The sequence below is a fragment of the Lampetra planeri genome, chromosome 20 (genome assembly GCF_965212315.1).
Source record: "Lampetra planeri chromosome 20, kcLamPlan1.2.h2, whole genome shotgun sequence".
Lineage (NCBI taxonomy): Eukaryota > Metazoa > Chordata > Hyperoartia > Petromyzontiformes > Petromyzontidae > Lampetra > Lampetra planeri.
The window spans coordinates 9,438,559-9,460,744 of record NC_136126.1 but is presented as its reverse complement, the minus strand read 5'-3'; the positions used below and the strand labels follow the sequence as shown (position 1 = coordinate 9,460,744).

The window sequence follows — 22,186 nt, the reverse complement described above, 5'->3', positions numbered from 1 at the left end:
AGGCTCTCCGCTGACGGGGGGCGTGGCGTGGTTTGCGTCGGCAGGTGTCGGAGCGCGACGTGTCGCTGCTCATCTCCGAGATGGTCTGCGTGCTGCTGGTGTTCGTGCTCTGCTGGCAGCGCTGCCGGCGGCCCCGAGCGCCCACCAAGAGCACCGCGAATGTCGCCTATGGCGACGGCAGCCTCTGCGGATCCTACCCCGATACACAGTGAGCGCAGCACGGGTTCGGTCCGGCGTCGGATTCAATGCGGGGGCTTTAGGACCTGCATTCCAGGGCGTCGGATTTTGAGGGCTCCCCAACCCCCCCCTCCCTCCCCCCAAAAAATTATAAAGTACTTTTTTTTATTGCAACAAAAACGCGGGCCCCGGTACAGTGAGTCGCTGTTCGATAGGCGAGGTGCAAAGAAATCGACGGGAATTCCCGAGCGGCGCGTCGAGGGCGGTAATAGAAGAGGTACACGAGGGCATGGTGCCCCGACCAAGTGGGGACCCTGCGTAGGGGCGGGTGGGTGGGGTGAGTGAAAATGTTCATAAGGGGGGAAGAGGGGTAGTAAAGGAACATTCTATAAATGAACTGATGTACGTGCAGCGAATGGCCATGGGTACCGGCCTCCCTTCGCTCACGGCTCAGCTCTACGACAAATGCAAATGAAAATTTGGCGAATTAAATCCACAGTGTTACTTTTGTCATATGCCGAAATTAAAATAGTTTTCATTTTAAATTTAATTTAGCTTTACAATTAGCTCACCTTTAAATAGCAGAAATTAAATAACCATGGTAAGCAACAATGGGGAGTTTAGTATCAGGCATGGTTGGCAGTAAAACAGTAGGAATGGAATATACAATTAGGGGGTCCAAAACTCTAACAAACCCGAGCTGCCATGAACTTAATCCGATGCTGCAAGTGCCAAGGTCTCTGGCCACACACACGCAATTATAGTCGGTGTGCAGACTATGCAAAGGCTTGGGCGAGCGCAGTAGACGTGCATCATTATAATACTTTCACTTTCCCCAGAAAAGTGTTTTTTCCCAGTGGATAGAGTCGTCCCCTGCGAAAGTAATGGAGAATTACCAGCACTAGCTCAGGGCTGTGAACAAAACATGGTCATGAGAACCTTTGGACTTTCTGACCCATAAAGACATTTTATGCAGGACGTTTCTTCACAAGATGTTTGGTCAAGTCCTTTAACGAGTGTTGAGCGTGCGGAAGGGAAAACCAATCACACATTTGTGGGGGTAACACTCCAATATGCATATGTACAAGTCTGCAGCCCATTCGCCGTATTACGCTTGGTTTACAGTCCTTATCGGCCAGCAGGTCGCGTATGCGTATATCACAAACGCGTTCAGTGTGACCCGACAACAGTGCTGGATTAGAGACATCCGCTGTCCTGCCGGGCCAGTGGCGTCGATATGACCTGCCACTTCGTAATACACAACAATAAAAAACCACGAGTCGTAATTCCATCTCGTCGCCACGTTGCGCGTGGTGTTGGCTGCGTGCGCTCACGCGGTGCGCTCCCGTGCCGCCCCCGCAGGTGCCTCATGACCTGCGGCAGCACCAAGCTTCCGTTCCACCCCAACGGCGTCACCCGCTCCAGGTCGTTGCAGCTCACGAGGTCGCCAGGTGAGGCCGTGCGGGTCGCTGCCGCTTGGCGACATGCCGCTTGGTTTGTTTTCAACTTGCTGTGGTTGGATTCCCGCGTCTAATTGATGTGCTCTGCAAAGGGAATTTGTTGTTCCGTCGGTTGACTTATGCTTAAGTCCTCAAGAGATGTATCGCACCGAGTAAGTGATGAAGGTGATTACTTTATGCAGTCAGGGAACCAGAATGTGACCGTAAGCACGATACACTTGACATCCTGTTTTAATCACAAATTGCTGTCAAATGAAGTCAAACCCAGAATTTTCATGGCTTCAGTTCCGTGTCCCTGACACATGATGCATCATGGGATCCCCAAGTCACCTGACCAGCTCCACTGTCTTAATGAAAATTTTATTTATTCATTTATGTAGTTGTTGACTTTAGCCTGTTCAGACTTACATTCACCGTGCACCGGCTTGGGGGGGCTGCATCCTACAGGCATCGTCAAGCAGCGTCAAGCAGCCGCGTGCTTTAGTTACCGGAGATGTGCGAGCGTCGCCGCTAACGCCAGCCTTGTCCTGTCTCGCAGTGCTCAATGACCTGTACATCGTGGAGCCGCTGCAGTTTCTTCAGGACCATAAAAAGGTAAGGTGGCACCCTGCATTGCCTTTCATGTCCACACAAAGCAGTTCACCTAAATATAAAAAACAATGCACTTAATTTGTACTGACCTAATCAGAGGTTTGCAAGCTAATGGGGGAGTTGGGCAAATTATCTTTTCTTGACTGCTTATATGCACGAGTAGAAATTCCACCTCCGATTAGCACGGTTGGCTACGTACGGTGTGAAAGAAGGACCACATACATACGTACATACATGTGGAAAAGTCGTTTCATAGGACAACCACTGCTGACTTTTCACAAAGTTGGAGGCTAGTTTTATTGATTCCAGAGGGAGGTTGGGCTAAGTCAATCCCCAGCTAGGGTTTGAACAGCTTTAACGTTGCTGGTACGTAACAAATGTCAGCCACTATTGTCTTCCCAGAAAGTGGCACTACTTTTTATGGCTTTGAAAGAACAATGTGCAAAGTTGATCCCTGACTGAGATTTGAACTTGTAAACCTTTGGATTGTAATTCACATTTCCTAACCCAACGCTTCACTTGGCCATACACGCTTGTACATCAGTTGTATGTATGATTAACTTCTTTCGCACCATATGTAGCCAACCGTGCTAATCGGAGGTGCGGGGGAAGGACAACACACTAAACACAAAAAGCAGTTACCGTAAGCATATAAAAATGTACAACTTATTTGTACGATTCAACTCGCCGCGCCTCTATTTGTGTGTTGCATTTATTAATTGTCACACAACGTGCAGTATCTAGCCTCGAGCACTGATTGATTTTTTTTATTCACAAATATTGCTTTTGATGTCGTCTCCCCCCTTGCAGAGGAAAAGAGCCAAGCCATGCAAAACGGAAAAGTCGGACGCGCCCAGCGTCGATCCCGAAGACCGGGCATTATTGGACAAGGGCAGCCACCACAAGCTGAACGGTGCACTCGTGCCTAACGGTGTGTCGAACGCCGGCATGTCGGGTGCCGGTGAGTCGAGCGCAGGCGTTCTCTTCAGCAGCTCTGGCGGGCGTCCCCCGTCGCTCGCGGGGCACGAACCACGACTGTCGCAACCGCCGGGCTCCGCGTGCGGCGGCTCCTCCTCCTGCACCTCCTCCTCCTCCGCCTCCTCTTCTGCCTGCACGCAGATGGTGAAGCTAGCGGTGAACGGGCGGCCTCGCGGCGGCGGCGGCGAGGAGCGGGGAATGCCCAGGAGGAAGCGATCGCGGGCGTGCTGCGCCGCGGGCAGCGGTGGCGGTGCGAGGGAGCACGGCGTGCTCGTCAGCAGCCTGCTGCGTCGCCGCTCGGGCTCTTTACCGAGCCTGCGCGCCAGCGGTGACTGCGTGCGGAAGCCGCCTCCGAGAAAGTTCCCCGTGGAGACGGTGGGCGTCGTGACAGTACCCATGCGCTCGTGACCGCATGACCGCGGAGGAGGATGGGCGAAGGGGGGGCAAGCGGGGCAGGGTGCTGGAAGCGTTCAAAAGCGAAAGGAATGTTTTTCGAAATGAACCAATGAAGCCAATGCGTTGCGCTGATGGTTTTCTGGGTGCGGGCGGATGGCGTTGGCGCTGGGAGACGCAGCGGGTAACGTTGTTAAGTGCCGCAGTGTCGCAGGATCCCAAGTTCATGGAGTCAATTACCGTGGCGTCCCGTTACCAAAACAAAAGAACAATGGTCTAACCCTACAAATGAGCTGAAATAGGTTTTGCTGTGCTGTTGCGAGCACACCAATATTATTAACGCTACGAGACTCGACACTTATTCAGCTCGCCCTCACATGTCTTCTTGGAAGTGACTGAAACAGTGAAGAATGGGAAGCTGTGCCCACCTCCATACATTTACGGTGAGTTGGGGGTTGACTGAAATTTACAATGCAGACCACGCATGATGGGGCACTACGGTAACAACAATTGCGTCAGCGAGACTCTGTCTTTGATGGTCTTCGTCGTGTGGTGGAGGCGACACTGTGACACTCGGAAGTATTTGCCAAGAATAATACTGATCTATGCTAAGCTCCAATTTCAATGAAGGTTCTTCAAGCACAGAGCTCTACCGGAAGATTTTACAACACTCAAGCTTGTTTGCCTTGCAACCTTTCAATCGAAGAGAGAGGCTTTCAGCCCAACTACTCATTGTGACTGATCCTAAATGAGGCAGGAGCCAACAAGTATTTAATTGTACTCTTATTTCAGCCACGCAGCCTTGAGCGCTGTAAATCTGGCTTTCGAGGTACAGAGTGGACTGCATCGAGTGTGTAGTTTGGGTTGCTGAGCCATGCCTCCCAGTTGTGAAGCGTCCAGAGACGGCAGCCCTGCACTGTCATTCGTAAGCACGAGCAAACTCGCCTTCTCTAGAAAACTGAAGAGGTCTATAAAGTCGTGCAGTGCCATCCAATACTTTATCCCCAGGGTGACACGTACCGTATTTTTACGCAGGAATGTAATCCCAATAGACAGTGCTCGACGTTGATGTTCGACGTTGTACTGCATCGCCGCTGTTTACAGTCGCGTCACTGCGCCACGGATGCTCCGACACCGGACCTCTGACGCGCAGGGAAAGGGGCGACGTTTGTGACCGGAAGCTCGTGCAGATCTTCAACTGTGAACCACGTCTGGGGTCCGTCTCCTTTCACGACGACCTTTGCACCCCCCCCCCCATCGCGCCTCTCACTCGTGATGCTTGAATGGAGCCCTCGCCAGGCCCACCCCAATGTGTGGCACCACCGCGGACGTGGAAAGGGAAGGTGTTGCGCATCCTTCGTGAAGAATGTCATAAGGCCCGGCACCAAAACGCGTTTCTTACGAACTCTTAACCTGATTGCTCCTGCCACAGTTGAAAGTGCTTTTCTCCACTGTCTTTTTGCATTCGTTAGTCTAGGCTTCCTGCGCCGAGCCATGGACTGTTCATCAACAAGACTGTTTGGACGCACGGCTGTGAGCCGAGTTGGTTACATTGAACTTTTGTTAGTGGCGGTAGGGCAAAGTGTCAGTACTGTACTGATTTTTGTTCATATACAGTCTCTCTCATGGACTTTTTTACGAAGCTGCACCAACTCGAAACGCCGTGGGTCATTGAGGAAGGTGATGACAGCGGTGATATTTAGGCTCGTATGTTCTTAGTCGGGGTGGTGATATTTTACTTGGGAGGATCTTCGACCGATGGACGTGATACCCCCATCTCCGCGAGTTGTGCAACACCCCCCTCCACCCCCCCCCTCAAGGCTGCATCAGTTTCACTTGTAGAGGTCTATACAAGGGTACGAATGGGGAATCCGATGATGCCATACAATAGTAATAAGCGTAACTGTCCATCGCAGATAGGGAACAATACTACCGTTGCCTTTTGAGCAGTGTTTTGTCAGCCAGGCTTTAGAAATGTGACTTATTGCTGCCCGTCAAGAGATCCGTACACGCAACACACTTTTATATACTTGGGTGGGTTTTTTTTTTACTTACATGAGGGGCATACGATACTTAGTTTCTTATGCAAAGTGCAATCGAGCGAAGCGGGGATTAAAAGGATAAAACATTATCTGCAACCGAGTTGCTGTAAGGCATAGGTTTGAGAAACTAAGGCTTTATTACAGTGTTTTAATTTAGCGTGTGCATGTGTGTGTGTGCACGGACGATAGCGTACTTCAGTTGTTGAGCCGGCCATCTGGTTTTATTTTCGTGAAGTTACATTTATGAAAGAATGCTTAAGAAATGTCTGCTTGACTTTTTATCTTTCCTCTTATTTTCTCCTCACTAAAATTCTGCGTTGTACTCTTCACCGCTGAAGTGAGAGGCGATCGTCGGTGAAAAGGAGGTTGTGGGGGAACCACGTGGAGAGAGAGAGCAAGTTAAGTGTCTGGGTGGGGGGTTAGGGTTGAGGATAGAGTTTGGGATAAAGCTGAGATCAGGATATGATTGGCCAGTTTGGGTCACCCCTGTAACTCGTGCCAAACATGGGCTTTTTACATTGCATCTCCCTTTCGCATTTGGTATTGACAGTGCCCATTCTTTGCGTTATTTTTTTACGTCCGTAAACAAATGGGATTGCATGGGTGTAGAGCATGGGAGTCACAGACGTAACGAGGGACAGGGTGACATCCTCTTGTGCTACAGCTCGAACGGCACAAACCCCCTGCAACTCTGCATCGTCCTCCATTTCTTCTCCCGGGTAACAATCTGAAGCGGTAATTATTGTCGATACTAATGTCACTCGCAAAAAAGCCAAGTTTCGAGGGACTGTTGTAATGAGCTGTTGTGTGATGTTTCAGACGTGTAACTGAAGCACTTACTCCAATCTAGTCTCGTGAAGAGGGAGCAACACTTTCGGCATTTTAAACACTCAAGAGGTGGAAACAAACCCAACCCATTGAACAGAGCAATTGATGCAAGGGGTTTAAATGGATAGATTAAGGCCATGTTAAATTGCCTGACGTCTAAACAGCATTGGCTTTGTCTGGAGCGTCAATTTTCATGCTTGATGAGTTTCTCGGTTGTACACTTTAGGTCCACACGACGCAGTGTACATAATGCAGCAAACACACACACACTTGGGTTCTTATTTATGTATTTATTGTTTAATGCAAACTCTCCGCGGACAACTAGTTGGTTCAGCCAGTACTGCTATGACCCAAAAATGCACCCAGATAGGTTTTAATTAAACCGGGTGGACAAATCCCTTTTAAATGTTCCTCCTCGCCCATCAAGAATGGTGAAAGCCATCTTTGGAACAAACTGGAATGTGATTGCAGTAATTTAATGCAACCCAATCTGCTTTTGTGTGTCCAATGCAACTGGAAACCCCAAAGTGAAAGTCGTGGCTCCTCTGAACTGTAACTACAAACCCCCACCACTCCTCAGTCCTGTAAGAAGTGCATGCAGTCTTTTTTGTAGGAGACTAACACAATGAATAATGTTATTTTATTTATCCTTAAATGCAACATTCTTCCCATTTCATACTTACCTTGTTCCTTATCAGTTATATTTTCCAACCAGTTTTGTAACGTGGTGTCGTTCTATTTAATTCATACTCACTTCTGGTAACACCTCTCCTGGAACCAGCACTACAGAGCCACGTGTCACCGTGTCTCGTGTACATTCAACACAAATCTCTCCCACTTTTGGTTAGGGGGTGGGTTAATTTATTTTTTTACGATGGACATTTCACGTTTACGTTTGTAACTTCGTTGTAGGAGTTGTTGGTGTGACCCATTGGGAAAAATAAAACAATCGAGCCATCTGTGTTGCGTGGCTTCACCTCTTGGCATTCTCTTTAAGATTCTGCGCAGAGGAAAGAATGGCCATTGCACTTGAAACTGCCTGGTGTGCGCACGTGGATTTGTAGTCCGGAAGAGAATTTATGTAGGCCTTCTGTGGTTTCTCGACCTGGAAGTTTTGACCGCCCGTGTCACGTACGTTTGTGCGTTTTGCACTTGCAGCCCTCCCTTGAAATCCAAGCGTTTGTCTTGCAGCGAAGTGTCAGCAAGTTCATCACGAAGCTGTAATCTGTGGCAAGGCACAGGTGCATTACATTACTGTCGGCGCCTGACGCTGCGTCAAACGAAACAACCGAGGACTGAATGTATTTTACTTAACGCGCACACAATTAGACACATTTGCTCGACGAGGATTTTTTTTTTAAATGTCGAGAGATCCTGGACCGCAACACAAATGTGCCATTGTTTTAGGAGATACTGTGAATTGTTCCCCGCGTGATGATACCTTCTGGTGTGATGTACACGACTTCCCTTATTTTAAAGAAAAAATGTTCATGTGTTTTTGGTCATTTTGTGAGTGGGAAGCGATGATTAAATAAACACAAGTTTTAATCAGCGCGCCTGCTCTTCCTGTTATTGTGGGTTGATGGTTTCGAGGGATGCCCTCATCACAATCCCAACATGTTGATTTTCATGTTGTGGAATGTGAACCCCCTTTTCGGGATGTGTCCCCAATACGAAACAAAAATCGGACCTCGATCTGAAATTTTGGATGATCTGAAATTTTGTTTGTTTTTGGTTGGTCCGAAAACATGACATCACTTCTGCAATTTTTCCGCCAAATGTGGTACCATGTGACACGTCACTTTTGTTTGCATATGTAATGCGGGCGTAAGCGACCTTCCGGAGGTGACGTCACGGGGGGTGGAGTCATGTGACGTGGGGGTAAGGTTCGGGGCTTTAAGCGGGTAAACCGGAAGGGGAAAGTAGTCGGGGTGTGAGCGGAAAAGAGTGAGGCCACGCGGGCAAGTGTGGAGAGGGGGGGCGCCGACGGCGATCGGGAGCCAACCCCGAAGATAAGAGGAAGCTGCGGAGTGGTGTGCAGCTGGGGAGGAGACAGCCAGGAGGGCTGCGTGTTAGAGGCAGCGGTGTGGCTGCCAGGAGGAGCTGCGGAGAGAGAGAGAGAGGGGGCTGCTTGTTAGAGGCAGCGGTGTGGCTGCCAGGAGGAGCTGCGGAGAGAGAGAGAGAGAGCAAGAAGCTGTGAGGGCTGCGGAGGGAGAAGAGCAGCAGAGAGTACAGCCAAGGGGGGCTGTGTGAGAGAAACAGCAGCGGAGCTGCTGTTGTGGATCGGGCCGACATTGGAGTCAGCACCGTGGAGAAGCTACAGAGTAAAGACAGCCGTGTGGGTGTACAGCACGAACCGAATAATAAAGGACACTGGGACAGACATCGTGGTCCAGTCGTTTATTACACTGGTGTCGGAAGTGCAACGGCATGTCGAAACAAGTGAGGAAGAAAGTTAATCCGGCGCCTGCATCGGCTTCTTCGTCCGACGACGACGAACTCCCTCCAACCACGGATCCTGTTGGGGTGGTGGAGGAGAGCCAGGCTGAGGCGACCACGGGAACGGGTGTGGAGGATGTTGGCGCGGTGGCGGGTCCGTCGACATCATCAGACGCGGATCAACGATGGCAAGCGATGGCGGTACAACTGGAGGCACTTCAGGACGTCCTGGCGCATCTATGCCATCTCGTCGCGCCAGGGACGATGGATGATGCAAGTGGTGCTCCGCGGGCCGCCACGTTGCCTGTCCTGCCGCCGCCATTGCCCACGCGGCAAGAGGCCGCCATTTTGCGCGCTCCGTGGCGCCAAACCGCCATCTTGGCCACGCCGCGGGCCGACGCCATTTTGAATTTGCCATCACAACCACCACCATTGGAAGACGGCGGGAAGAGGAGTCGGAGTCGCCACCTTACAACAGTTAAAGAATTTTCCGTCGGTGGGGACTGGAGCGCGTTCGCCTGCCGCTTCTTGGCGGCGGTACGCACAGCAAGATGGACCGATGCGGAGGCTTTGGAGGTGTTGCCGACTCTCCTGGACGACGAATCTGTCCGATTCTTCCGTTCCATAGCGACCGATAAGAAGGCAACTTTATGTGGTGTTTTTCAAGAAATGGCCGATGCTTATGAGCCACCAGATGATGCGCATCGGCGATTCGCTCAACGACAACGAGCACCAGAGGAGTCGCCCGTGGCGTTCAGGGGTGCGGTGCTGGAGCTGGCCATGGCAGCTTATCCTGAGACGCCACAGGACCTGCTGGAGCCTCTCATATTAGGGAAAATGTTGGAGCTGTCTCGGGATCTAGGGATCCCCATGCCTGTGTGTGGGCATGAGAAGCTAACTTCCCGGATGGCTGCTAAGTGTCTCGATGCGCAATTCAACCTCCGTCGCTGGAAACAAGTGACGGCGTGGACGGGGGAGCCCGTCAAAGAAGAGGAGGCGCTGGGGTGGAACCCTGCGCAGGCCGTCTATGTTCCGGATGACCGGGGCCCTCAACAACTGACGGCTGCCTCCGCTCCATGGACGGGACGCGGCGGGCCGAGACCGCGCGCGGTGCTACCAGAACGAGGCCGTCAGGAGGCGAGGCCTGCGCTTCGGCGCAACGAGGCCGAATGTTTCCGCTGCGGGCGTAGGGGCCACTACGCCAGAGACTGCTGGGCCCGCTTCCCGGCTCCGCCGCAGCAGGAGGCCTCGGCACCGGTCAAGTCGGCTAAAGATCCTCCGAAACAGGCATGTCGGCACGCACCAGACACTCGGCAAGGCTTTCCACCTCACCCACCACCTGTGTTGCGCGATCCTATTGTTGTTGTTAAAGAAAGGCCATCGACGGGGCCTTGTCATTCAGTTACGCAGTGGCGCAAATTGGCACGGAGAGTTGTCGCGGCCGCTACGGGTTCGTCCACTGTACCGGGGTCCATACAAGGTGTGGACGTGCGCATTTTGGTCGACTCGGGCGCGTCTGCGACTATTTTATCGGATGTCATTTTCCATCTGTTGGGCATTCCGTCGCGGGCTGTGCGTCCGGTTTATGGGTCGTGCGTCGCTGCGAACGGGGGTAGCATGGGTATCGTGGGTCAGGTGGATGCTAAGATATCTATTGGGGATGTGTCGGCCTCGGGTGTTGTGTTGATATCGAGATCTTTGGCGGTTCCTTGTTTGTTAGGCACCGATTTTTTGGCTAAGATGCCCATTTTGATCAAAATCAATGAGAATTGTATTGAACTGCCGGGGGGCCGTCAAATCTCGTTTCTGCCGTCGCCCTGGGGGCGACCTGCTTCGGCCGTACAAGTGCAGGCGCTGTCCGTCGCATCTGTGGACATCCCACCTGGTACACAGATGCTTATACCCTTGCGGTATCGGAAGCCCCTGCCTGATCGGCTAGGAGCAGTAGGGGTCTTGTTGTCACCGTCCGCCACGATAACAACCGGGTTGGCGTTAGTGGGGGCACAGACCATCGTCTGGCCGGATCAATTACCGTTTTTACAGGTGCTTAATGCGGGGGGAGAAAACGTCCGTGTCCCGGCCGGTACGGTTGTGGCACATGCCACTACGGCGTTTGCGACCCATGATTGTCCACATAGCCGGGGAGTTGTTGCTGGGGTTTCCGAGCCAAGGAGTTCGGATGATCGTTGGGTTGCTCAATTATGTGACGAAAATTCTTCCCTGTCCATGGAGCAACGTGGTGCGCTGCGTAAATTGTTGTTGACATATTCCGACGTGTTCAGCTCCGATGATTTGGATTTGGGCCGCACTTCCTTGCTTTACCATCACATTGAGACGGGCGATGCTGCCCCTATTCGATTAAATTCGCATCGGATGAGTCCTGCGGAGCGAGAACACGTACGGGGGGCAGTGGAAGACATGTTGGCTGCGGACATTATATCGCCATCTAACAGCCCATGGGGCGCTCCAGTCGTCTTGGTTAAGAAGAAGGATGGCAAATTGCGATTTTGTGTTGATTTCCGCAAATTGAATAAGATATCGGTGGCAGATGCGTACCCCCTGCCGCGTATGGATGACTCCCTCGACGCATTGTCGGGGGCTAAGTTCTTTTCCACACTGGACCTCTCTTCGGGATTTTGGCAGCTTCCCCTTGACGAGTCCTCACGGGAGAAAACCGCATTCCGTACGCCGCAGGGGTTATTTCAATTCAACTGTCTCCCGATGGGATTGAATGCGGCCCCTGCTACATTTCAAAGATTGATGGAGCTCGTTTTGACGGGGTTGCAGTGGGAGACATGTCTTATATATTTGGACGATATCATTGTCTTCAGCCGCACATTCGATGAACATTTGACGCGGCTGGAGACAGTGTTCACGAGGATGCGTTCTGCCAAATTGAAATTCAAACCAAAGAAATGTCACCTACTGCAACGGTCCGTCCGCTATTTGGGGCACATCGTGAGCGCTGAGGGAGTGTCCACGGATCCGGAAAAGACGGCGTGCGTCCGGGATTGGCCGACTCCGGCCACCGTGGGGGATGTTCGGCGGTTTTTGGGATTTGCCTCGTATTACCGAAGATTCGTGCCGGGTTTTGCGACGATTGCGAGGCCTTTGCATCTCCTTACGGGTAAAGGACGGAAGTTTGTTTGGGGACAGCCGGAGGAGGCGGCCTTTCGGAGTCTGCGTGATCTATTGGCCACGGCCCCAACATTGGATTATCCCGATTTCGATCACCCATTCATTCTTGATACGGACGCGAGTGACACAGGTATTGGGGCGGTGTTATCACAGTCTAAAGGGGGTGTAGAGCGTGTCGTGGCGTATGGTAGCCGAGTCTTGTCTCCTGCGGAAACCCGCTACTGTGTCACTCGCAGAGAACTATTGGCGGTTGTTTTTTTCCTACGGCAATTTCGACCATACCTCTACGGTCGTTCTTTTATTGTGCGTACGGATCATGCGGCCTTGCAATATGCCCTTAAAATTGACCAGCCATCCGGACAGTTGGCACGTTGGTTGGACACGCTACAGGAATTTTCCTTCCAAATTCAACATCGGAAGGGAGTGCGCCATGCGAACGCTGACGCACTTTCCAGATTACCGCGGCGCGCCCCTTGTAAATGTGAGTCGGGGACGCATAGGTGTTCGCCGATTCCAAACCCCCCTCAGCCGCTCACGTTGGCCGTCGAGAAGTCGGACACTCCGATGGAACCGGGACCGGCTGACGGGGTTTTGAATCTGCCGCGGTCTGTCTGGATCCGGGAACAGATGATGGATGAGTCATTGGTGTCCTTGCGGAAGCGGTCTGCTAAGGACAATGGGAGTCCGAGTACGGCTGTGGGGCCGCAAACCGCTCTCCGAGATGGTCTGCTTATGTGGCGGGAGGGGTTCCAGGAACGTTGGCGCCTGGTGGTACCAACGTCCTTGCGGTTCGAGTTGATTAGAACCCTCCATTGTGACACTCTCTTACATTTAGGGGTGCAGAAGACCTTGTTGACGTTGCAACGTCATTATTTTTGGCACGGCATGGCGACAGATGTCGTAGGGCACGTGCGCGCGTGCCCTGCGTGTGCACAACGTAAGCCGCCGAAACATCCTTACGTGCCGCCTCTCCAGTCGATTCAGGTGTCTCGAGTCAATGAATTGGTGGCGCTGGACATATTGGGACCTTTTCCACCATCGGCGAGGGGTAATAAATATTTGCTGGTAGGGGTTGAGTACCTCTCCCGTTGGCCGATGGCCTGGCCGTTGCCCGATCAGTCGGCCGCGGCCATTACCGACGCCTTTTTGTTTGGGTATATTATGGATAAGGGGGCGCCTGAGAGACTCCTCACGGACCAGGGCAGGAATTTCTCTTCTAAATTATTGGCGGAAGTGTGCGCGGGCCTTGGGACTAAGAAAGTACGGACATCCCCATACCATCCGCAGACGGATGGTATGGTTGAACGGCTGAACAGGACGTTGTCTGCCATGCTTTGCCATACCGTGAGTGAACAACAATCAGATTGGGATCTGCACATCCCCGGGGTGCTTTCGGCGTACAGGATGACGCCTCATGCGGCTACAGGATATTCGCCGTTTTACCTTATGTATGGTCGGGAAAACGTGCCGCCGGTGGATGTGCAATTGGGAACTGGGGTGAAGGGACCTCGTAAACCACTTCCTGAATACATTCAGGACACGGTTCGCCGAGTCACGGAGGCGCGGGAGAATGCCCGCGTGGCTACGGCCAAAGCCCAGGCCCGGAACGAGCGATATGCGCGACGGTCTGAGGGGGAGTGCCCTTGGAAGGTTGGGGACCTAGCCTGGCTTCATTGTCCACAGGTACGTCCGGGGACCTCGCCGAAATTGCACAAACCCTGGCATGGTCCCGTACGCCTCATTGCGGTTCCCAACCCACAGACAGCACGCGTCCAGATTGGGTCTCGTCGCTGGGTTGTGCATACGTCGCGCTTGAAACCATATGTTGCTCCCTTACATGATGCGTCATCCCCCAATGTTGCCTTGCCGGGGTCTGTTGCTGCTGACTCTCCCCTGCCTGCGTCCATTGATCTCGCTGGAGCGCCTGTCGTACCTGTTCCAGACAGGCCGGCCGTGACATTGCGGGGGACGAGGGGCCCTGCTCGGAGGACGCCTGCCAGGTCTGCGGGACCTTCGAGCCCTGCAGCCCTTCCGACCCAGCTGCGGGCACGGTCACAGGACAAGCCCAAGACTAACTCTTTAGGGACACGGGACGTCGGTGGACTTCCAGCTGCGACAGGGGGATTACCCCCTGTCATTCCTCGACTTTCATCGCGTTCCCGTTCTGCGAGTGGGCCGCCGACCGTCCGGGACGGGCCGGCGACCCGCACACGTTCCAAATCGCTTACGTTTCGTTGATTGTTGCTGTCTTGTTATTTTTTTCTTACAGTTGTATTTATTGCATGCTTTTGTACGATCGTTGATGTTCATTGCGTTGTTGTTGTTCTTGTTGTTACATTATATGCTTAGTGTCCTTTAGGGGGGGAAGCTCGGTTCGCCGCATTACGATTTGCTATTGGTCAGCCGAGGTCGGCTGGGATTTTTCTACGGGGGAGGGTGGTGTAATGCGGGCGTAAGCGACCTTCCGGAGGTGACGTCACGGGGGGTGGAGTCATGTGACGTGGGGGTAAGGTTCGGGGCTTTAAGCGGGTAAACCGGAAGGGGAAAGTAGTCGGGGTGTGAGCGGAAAAGAGTGAGGCCACGCGGGCAAGTGTGGAGAGGGGGGGCGCCGACGGCGATCGGGAGCCAACCCCGAAGATAAGAGGAAGCTGCGGAGTGGTGTGCAGCTGGGGAGGAGACAGCCAGGAGGGCTGCGTGTTAGAGGCAGCGGTGTGGCTGCCAGGAGGAGCTGCGGAGAGAGAGAGAGAGGGGGTTGCTTGTTAGAGGCAGCGGTGTGGCTGCCAGGAGGAGCTGCGGAGAGAGAGAGAGAGAGCAAGAAGCTGTGAGGGCTGCGGAGGGAGAAGAGCAGCAGAGAGTACAGCCAAGGGGGGCTGTGTGAGAGAAACAGCAGCAGAGCTGCTGTTGTGGATCGGGCCGACATTGGAGTCAGCACCGTGGAGAAGCTACAGAGTAAAGACAGCCGTGTGGGTGTACAGCACGAACCGAATAATAAAGGACACTGGGACAGACATCGTGGTCCAGTCGTTTATTACACATACATACATTTGTAGGCAATGTTAATAATTCCAAAGCCCGAAAACAATCTGATTGTCAAATATAATAAAAAAGATTCTGTGCTACTTATCTCGAGAGTGTAAAATGTATTTAGTGTTAATAGAAATGAGCTGCAACTTTAATGAATTGTTTAACAAAAATTATTCATTTCAATGTCACTTTTGTCACAATAAACTTTAGAATGTGCCGTTACACAGCCATTGTCAGTGTTAAGTGACGAAATAAGCCACGTATGAGGTCATTGTGCGAAAGTCCCAAAGCCGGGTCCATGAACCCACGTGCTGTTCTGCCATTTGGCGGTGGGTTTGGTCATTTCATAAATCTGTGATCCATCAACCTTTATAGTTTGTCCTTTATCTCCAAAGTGTGTGCGATAGGTGGACGTATGCACATTTAAAATATCTCAACATCTAAATGTTATGACATAGGAAGCGTTTTTTGTCTTCATCAAAGAAATTTGAAGTTTCGTAATCAAATTAATTTAAGACGGTGCATTTTAAAATTAACTTGATCCTCTTAAGTTTGCATTATACTTTTTTTACACGCAGCATATATGAATGTATTATTATGAATCCACCGATACTCGATATACGAAGCTATTTCTAACCAGCAGGGGACACTGTTAGACCGTTTCTTTGCCCAGCCTGGATTGGCTTCACAGCACGAGATAACAACGAAAACTGGCACGGGCACAGCCAATTCAGTTTCATTTATTAGGTACTAGCTTTACTACCCAGCTTCGCCCGGGACTTGGATCCACCACGCCCGGCCGCCTTTGTCTCCCCAGTGGCAATGTTCACACACCACAGTAGTTTCTCGTTTGAGGCCGAGTCGACCTAGGGGAGACCCAGGAGCGGTTTAAATAATCGTCACCGGTGGTGGCCGTGAGCGGGAATCGAACTCGGTGGCCGGGTTCGTAGCGCGGCGCGCTGACCACTACACTACAATTCGTCACGCTTCCACATGCGCGGGTCACATGACAGATGTGACGTCACAGCTCACTTGGCGTGCAAAAATAATATGCATTATTTAGCTCCCCCCCCCCAAAAAGTGTATTTTTTTTTATTTTGGCATGGTGTCCAGTCTGGAAAGTACCCACATAGCAAATTTCAAGTTTGTTGCATGTCGGGAAGTACGCTAAATATTTTGAACAGACACATTCACAACTTTGCCTTTTATATATATGGAGATAACCCTGTGAGCCATGCGGCTCTTGACTCGGTTGCAACCGCAACAAAACAAGAACAAGAAACATCTTAAAGTGACTACACGCATGGCTCACAGGGTTATACCAAGCAAATGAAAATCCACCATTCCACTTCGTGAAAGAAGCCGGGTGGGGTGGCTCACGCCTCTACTGCAGCTATGTGAAAGCAAGTGGTTCGTCGATCACAGATTTGTGAAACGGCCAAACTTTCCGGGCTGTAAAAGGCAGCACAGCAAGCGGGTTCTCGTGCTGCAGCTGTCTCTCAGTCCGCGTGTCCGTGCGAGAGTCGCGGCGGCAGCGTGTGGAGTCGTGGCCGTCCACAGCTCTCCCTGGCGACAGACTCTAGCACTACTACACTCTACACTACACTATACACTACTACACTATACACTACACTATACTCTACTACACTATACTCTACTACACTATACACTACTACACTATACACTACACACTATACACTACACTATACACTACTACACTACTATACACTACACTATACACTACACTATACACTACTACACTATACTCTACTACACTATACACTACTACACTATACACTACTACACTATACACTACTATACACTACACTATACACTACTACACTATATACTACTATACTTTACTACACTATACACTTCTACACTATACACTACTATACTCTACTACACTATACACTACTATACACTACACTATACACTAATACACTATACACTACTATACTATACACTACTACACTATACACGATACACTACTATACGCTATACACTACTATGCACTACACTATACACTCCACTAATATACACTATACACAACTAAACTGCACCACTAATATACACTATACTCTGCTATAAACTGCACTATACACTACTATACAGTACACTAATATACACTATATACTACTATACACCATTATAAATTACACTACACTAATATACACTATACACTACTATATACTATACACTACTATATACTATACACTGCTATATATTATAAACTACACTATACACTACTATATACTATACTATAATCTACACTATACACTACTATATACTATACACTACTATATACTATACACTACACTATACACCATTATAAACTACACTATACACTACTATACACTACTATACACTACACTATACACTACTATACACTACACTATACACCATTATAAACTACACTATACACTACACTATACACTACACTATACACTACTAAACACAGACTCTAGCTCTTCCTGTGGAATTCCCAGGCGTTCCCAGGCCAGCCGAGCGACATCGCCCCGCCAGCAGCAGCGTGTCCTGGCCCGACCCCTGGGGTCTGAGTGTGAGAATACAAATGGAAGGTTATTTTAGGCAAAACCATTTTTAAAATGCCCTGCAAAGCCGATGGCAGTGCAACGAATAGACTGCGGATCCAAGTACTTCCACTGGATCCCAATCCAATCCCGGATCAGTTTCAAGACCTCGCTCACCATCTTCACCTACCCCCCTTGTCCACACCTCCTCTCTTTCCTCTCATCATAACTCTTCTCTCCTCCACGCACTCTCATACCTCCCCCCTCTCTGGACATCTGTAAAAAAAGAGCTTCATAGCTCATCGGATTCCTGCTGTATAAATAAATGCGATTCTGATTCTCGTCTCCCATCTAAATCTCCGCTCCAGCATCCAAGGCTTTTTTTCTGTGGAAGCACCCCACCCCAGTAAAACGTTCGCTCAGCTGATGGGCGTTCTCTCATTCTCCTCCTCTCGCTGCTCGTCTTGTCTGGAACTCCCATCTGTCCGTGCTGTTTATTCCCTGCCTGTTCCTCCAAAATAAACGTTTCCACTTTCTCTGCACGGCATCTTGGGATGCGGTCTCAGATGCTCAATCAAAGGTGTCTCGCGCTGTATATGTGTTGCGTTTTCTGCGTAATCCTCCCGTACGTTTTCTCTTTTTCCACCTTGTACCACAGGTTCCGTCTATACGCAAGCATCCCATCGCTTCTCATAGCCTTGAGTCGGCCCTCAATTCTGCTCGGACGCAGGAGAACTTGTGACATCTGAACCCTTTCTCTCAGGCATAAACCAAGGACCGGATATTTCACTTGCATGAACCGCTGGAGGTGCTAACCTTCGATTATCACGGTTGGCTACGTACGGCGCGAAAGAAGTTCTATATGCATACAACTGATGCAACTAGCATGTATGGCCGATAACAGTAAACAATTCCACGAAGCGTTAATGTCAATGGCTCACCCACGTGATTCATATTCATTGCTCAGAAACAAAGGGGCCGTCCATAAATGACGTCACGCGATTTTTGACCCCCTCCCCCCTCGTCACACGACGTCACAAAAAGTCAGACCACCCCCTCAAATATGACGTCACAAGCTCTGCCCCCCCCCCAAAAAAAATCGCTTTAAACTATTGTCATTGTAGTGCGTATTTATTGTGGCGCTGCACTCTGATGTTGTAGGAGAAAACATTTATTAAAAAGTCTATTTAAGTAGAACGTGTTGTCTATATTTATTTAAAGTTGCGCATTTTGATGTGACGTCACATTTCTCAAACCCCCCCCCCCCTCGTCACACATCGTCACAAATGTCTAACCCCCCCCCCTAGGTGCGTGACGTCATTTATGGACGGCCCCAAAGCTATCCCACTCAACGACAGAGCTTGATGAAACGGGCGTGAACACGGGCTCGAAAAAAGTGACGTGCTGATGTTGGTCCAGGAGGATGTGGCACTGAGTGGCCTTTCCGATGACTGGCACCAATTTGTATCAAGATCTGCCTCTGTGTAGGAGGCTGATGAAGGATGCTATTTGGGCAGTTTGGAGGCAGTCGCACTCCAACATCGCCCGTGATGCTCATGCGGAGGATTGACTCGTGGGTGGTGGGTTGGGAGCGCACATGGAACACATAGGTCTCCTGAGCACGACCTTAAACGCAATCGGGGTACCCCTCCATCCACTGTGCCTGATAAGACGTAAACGAAAATCAATGTTTCTTGATGATCCTGCATCAATTGACTCCACCACAGTCAACTCGCTCACCGCCGGCCAACCACCTCGTTATCGCTCTTCTGACGCTGCTGCAATGTTGACCGTGAACTTTACTCATCGATTCATCAACGTTGAGGACGCTTGTATTAGCAGACTGTTTCGTCTCGTCCATGTTGCGTTCATCAACCAACACGCTGCAGGTCACGAGCTAGGATCCATATCTACACACACGGGTAATGGTGCTCTGCTGGTAGCGTGTGGTCCAATCACGTGAGAGTATTGGCAATATCCACGTGGTCGACGTCGTCCGTGGGCCTGGTGATATTCACGCCGTGGCTTTGGCTGTGGTCTTGCTGGTAGTCCTGGTGGTGGTTCTCGCCCTGGTGGTTATAGCGGTGGACCTAATGGTTATAGTGGTAGGCCTGGTGGTGTTAGTTCTGGTGGTAGGTGGTCCTAGTGGCAGTCCTAGTGGTGGTAGTTCTGGTGGTAGGTGGTCCTAGTGGTAGGCCTGGTGGTGGTGGTTCTAGTGTTGGTGGTAGTTCTGGTGGTGGTGGTTCTGGCAAGGCGCGGGGTTTTTCTCCGCCTCGTTACCAGCCGGCGTCTCGGCCGGAATCGAACCAGAAGCTGGCGACGAACCGGATGGATTCCGCCCTCGCGTTGTCATCCTCTCCTGATCCTTCGTCGAGATTCGATTACAGCGGCCAAAACCAATCTGAATCTCAAATGAGTAATCGATCCGGCCAGGCGACATCGACCACTTTAGCGGAACCCAGATACGTCTTGATTTGAAGCTTTCGTGACTGCAGGAATCCCATACTCGCTGGCTCTTTCGGTAAAGTCACGTAGGTAGAAAAAATAATAAAAGAAACACGACGTTTCGGTCGTCTTCAGGTGAGAAATACATCGTCGGCTCTTCCTCTTCGGTCCATTATTTGAAGTAACAACGGTAGTTTTTATTGTTAATTCGTCTTATTATAATTATTTTTTCGTCTCATTAAATATGAATCTGTGTGAATTGACATTGAGCCACTCGAATCGCGGCACCCTCTCGGTGTCGTTAAGGGGCCGTCCATAAATGACGTCACGCATCTGGGGGGGGGGGTCAGACATTTGTGACGATGTGTGACGAGGGGGGGGGGGGGTTGAGAAATGTGACGTCACATCGAAATGCGCAACTTTAAATAAATATAGACAACACGTTCTACTTACTTAAATACTTTTTTAATAAATGTTTTATCCTACAACATCAGAGTGCAGCGCCACATTAAGTACGCACTACAATGACAATAGTTTAAAGCGATTTGAAGCATGTTTTATTTTGGGGGGGGGTAGACCTTTGTGACGTCATATTTGAGGGGGGGTCTGACTTTTTGTGACGCCGTGTGACCGGGGGGGGGTCAAAAATCGTCAAAAATCGCGTTACGTCATTTATGGACGGTCCCTAATAAGTCACTCCCGCCTGAAGTCTTCCGCATTCTCTTGGCCGTTACAATATACAGAGTTCACCCCTGTGGGTTTCTTATTTTCCTTTGAGCGGACATTTAACATAAAAAAATACGTCATTTAACCGTAGTTGCAATCGTGATTTTGGAACCTTTGTTGGTTCAGACGAATATATTCTTGGGAAAGCAAGGTTAACTTCAGTTTTCATAATTTGTATTTTTTTTTACTTAAAAAACAATAAACACGCTTTTTCTGGCAACATCGCCGGAAAATGATGTGGACACAAGTCGTGGATCTTGCAACGTGTAAATATTTGACGATATTTACAATTTTTGTGCAGGACTAACCGCTTTCAATAACATAGACATTGAAAATGTGCATATATCTGTGTGCTTAATACCTGTACAGCATCGCCCTTTTACACATTGGCTTAAAATTATTTTTCCCCTACGAAATGTTAACTCTATTGCTCGCGACACCGCCTGTTATTTAAGAGATAGCTTCATAATCTCTCACATTTACATTTACGTACAAATTCCTTTTCTAGCTCCTCCCACTTACCAGTGGGTTGAGCCCACCAAAATCCGATATAAACTCTTGTTGCAGCAGCTCTTTCTCCGATGTCAGCGGTTCTCCTGCTGTATCTGTTCCACTCGATGACGGTCGCTTGTGTTGCGATCGAAACGTCGTGCTTTAGTTTATTTTAATTTCTATCTACGTGACTTTACCGAAAGAACCAAAGAGTATGGATCCCTGTAGTCACGAAAACTTCTAGATAGCTTCCCTTAAATTTTGACTTAAAACTTTCGTGACTGCAGGAATTCATATTATTTGGTTCTTTGGGTAAAGTCACGTAGATAGAAAAACAATCATTAAAACAAAGTAAAAAATATATAATAAATAATAAAATAATACTATAGCCTGGTTCTTAATCGGAGTGAGTGTACTGGTAGTCTAACCTAATAACCAGGCTACAGTCTACATTATAGACTGCCAGTACACTCACTCCGATTAAGAACCAAGCTACAGTATTATTTATATATATTTTTTATTCACTGTTTTTATTGTTATTTTTCTATCTACGTGACTTTACCGAAAAAACCATAGAATATAGCTTCCCTTACTAATAAAATGACCCCAAGCCTAACGGCTATTTTAAAATAATCAACGGGTCTCCGATTGGAAGAAAGAGGCTTTCTACAGCGACTTGTCGGGTGTGCAGACTTTTAAAGGGATTGGCGAGCAAGTGGTTTGAACGGGAAAACGGAAAGGCTCCGTTAAAGTGAACGGACAGGGATTGGATAGAGGTAAAGACAAGAATGTTCGAGAAAGGGGGCTGCGGGAGATATAAGGAGAGAGCACGAGAAGTGGGGGAGACTCGGAGGATGAAGAGACAAGCAGGAAGACAAGAACGAAGCCTCGTGGAAGTCGTTAGCAGGGTTCCGTATTC

The 22,186-nt window shown here is 49.9% G+C and overlaps 1 protein-coding gene across 3 annotated transcripts in view; it reads left to right on the top strand.

The window, feature by feature from the left end:
- The window catches only part of LOC144724413 (SUN domain-containing ossification factor-like), a 79,908-nt gene extending 71,888 nt beyond the window's left edge, over positions 1 to 8,020 (top strand). For all 3 annotated transcript variants that reach the window (XM_078603525.1, XM_078603527.1, XM_078603524.1), the window contains 4 exons: positions 45 to 208; positions 1,540 to 1,628; positions 2,176 to 2,231; positions 3,039 to 8,020. In XM_078603525.1, coding sequence (XP_078459651.1) covers positions 45 to 208; positions 1,540 to 1,628; positions 2,176 to 2,231; positions 3,039 to 3,614 — 885 coding nt within the window. In that variant the 3' untranslated portion in view covers positions 3,615 to 8,020. The remainder of the gene's footprint in view (positions 1 to 44; positions 209 to 1,539; positions 1,629 to 2,175; positions 2,232 to 3,038) is intronic.
- The last annotated feature ends 14,166 nt before the right edge of the window (positions 8,021 to 22,186 follow it).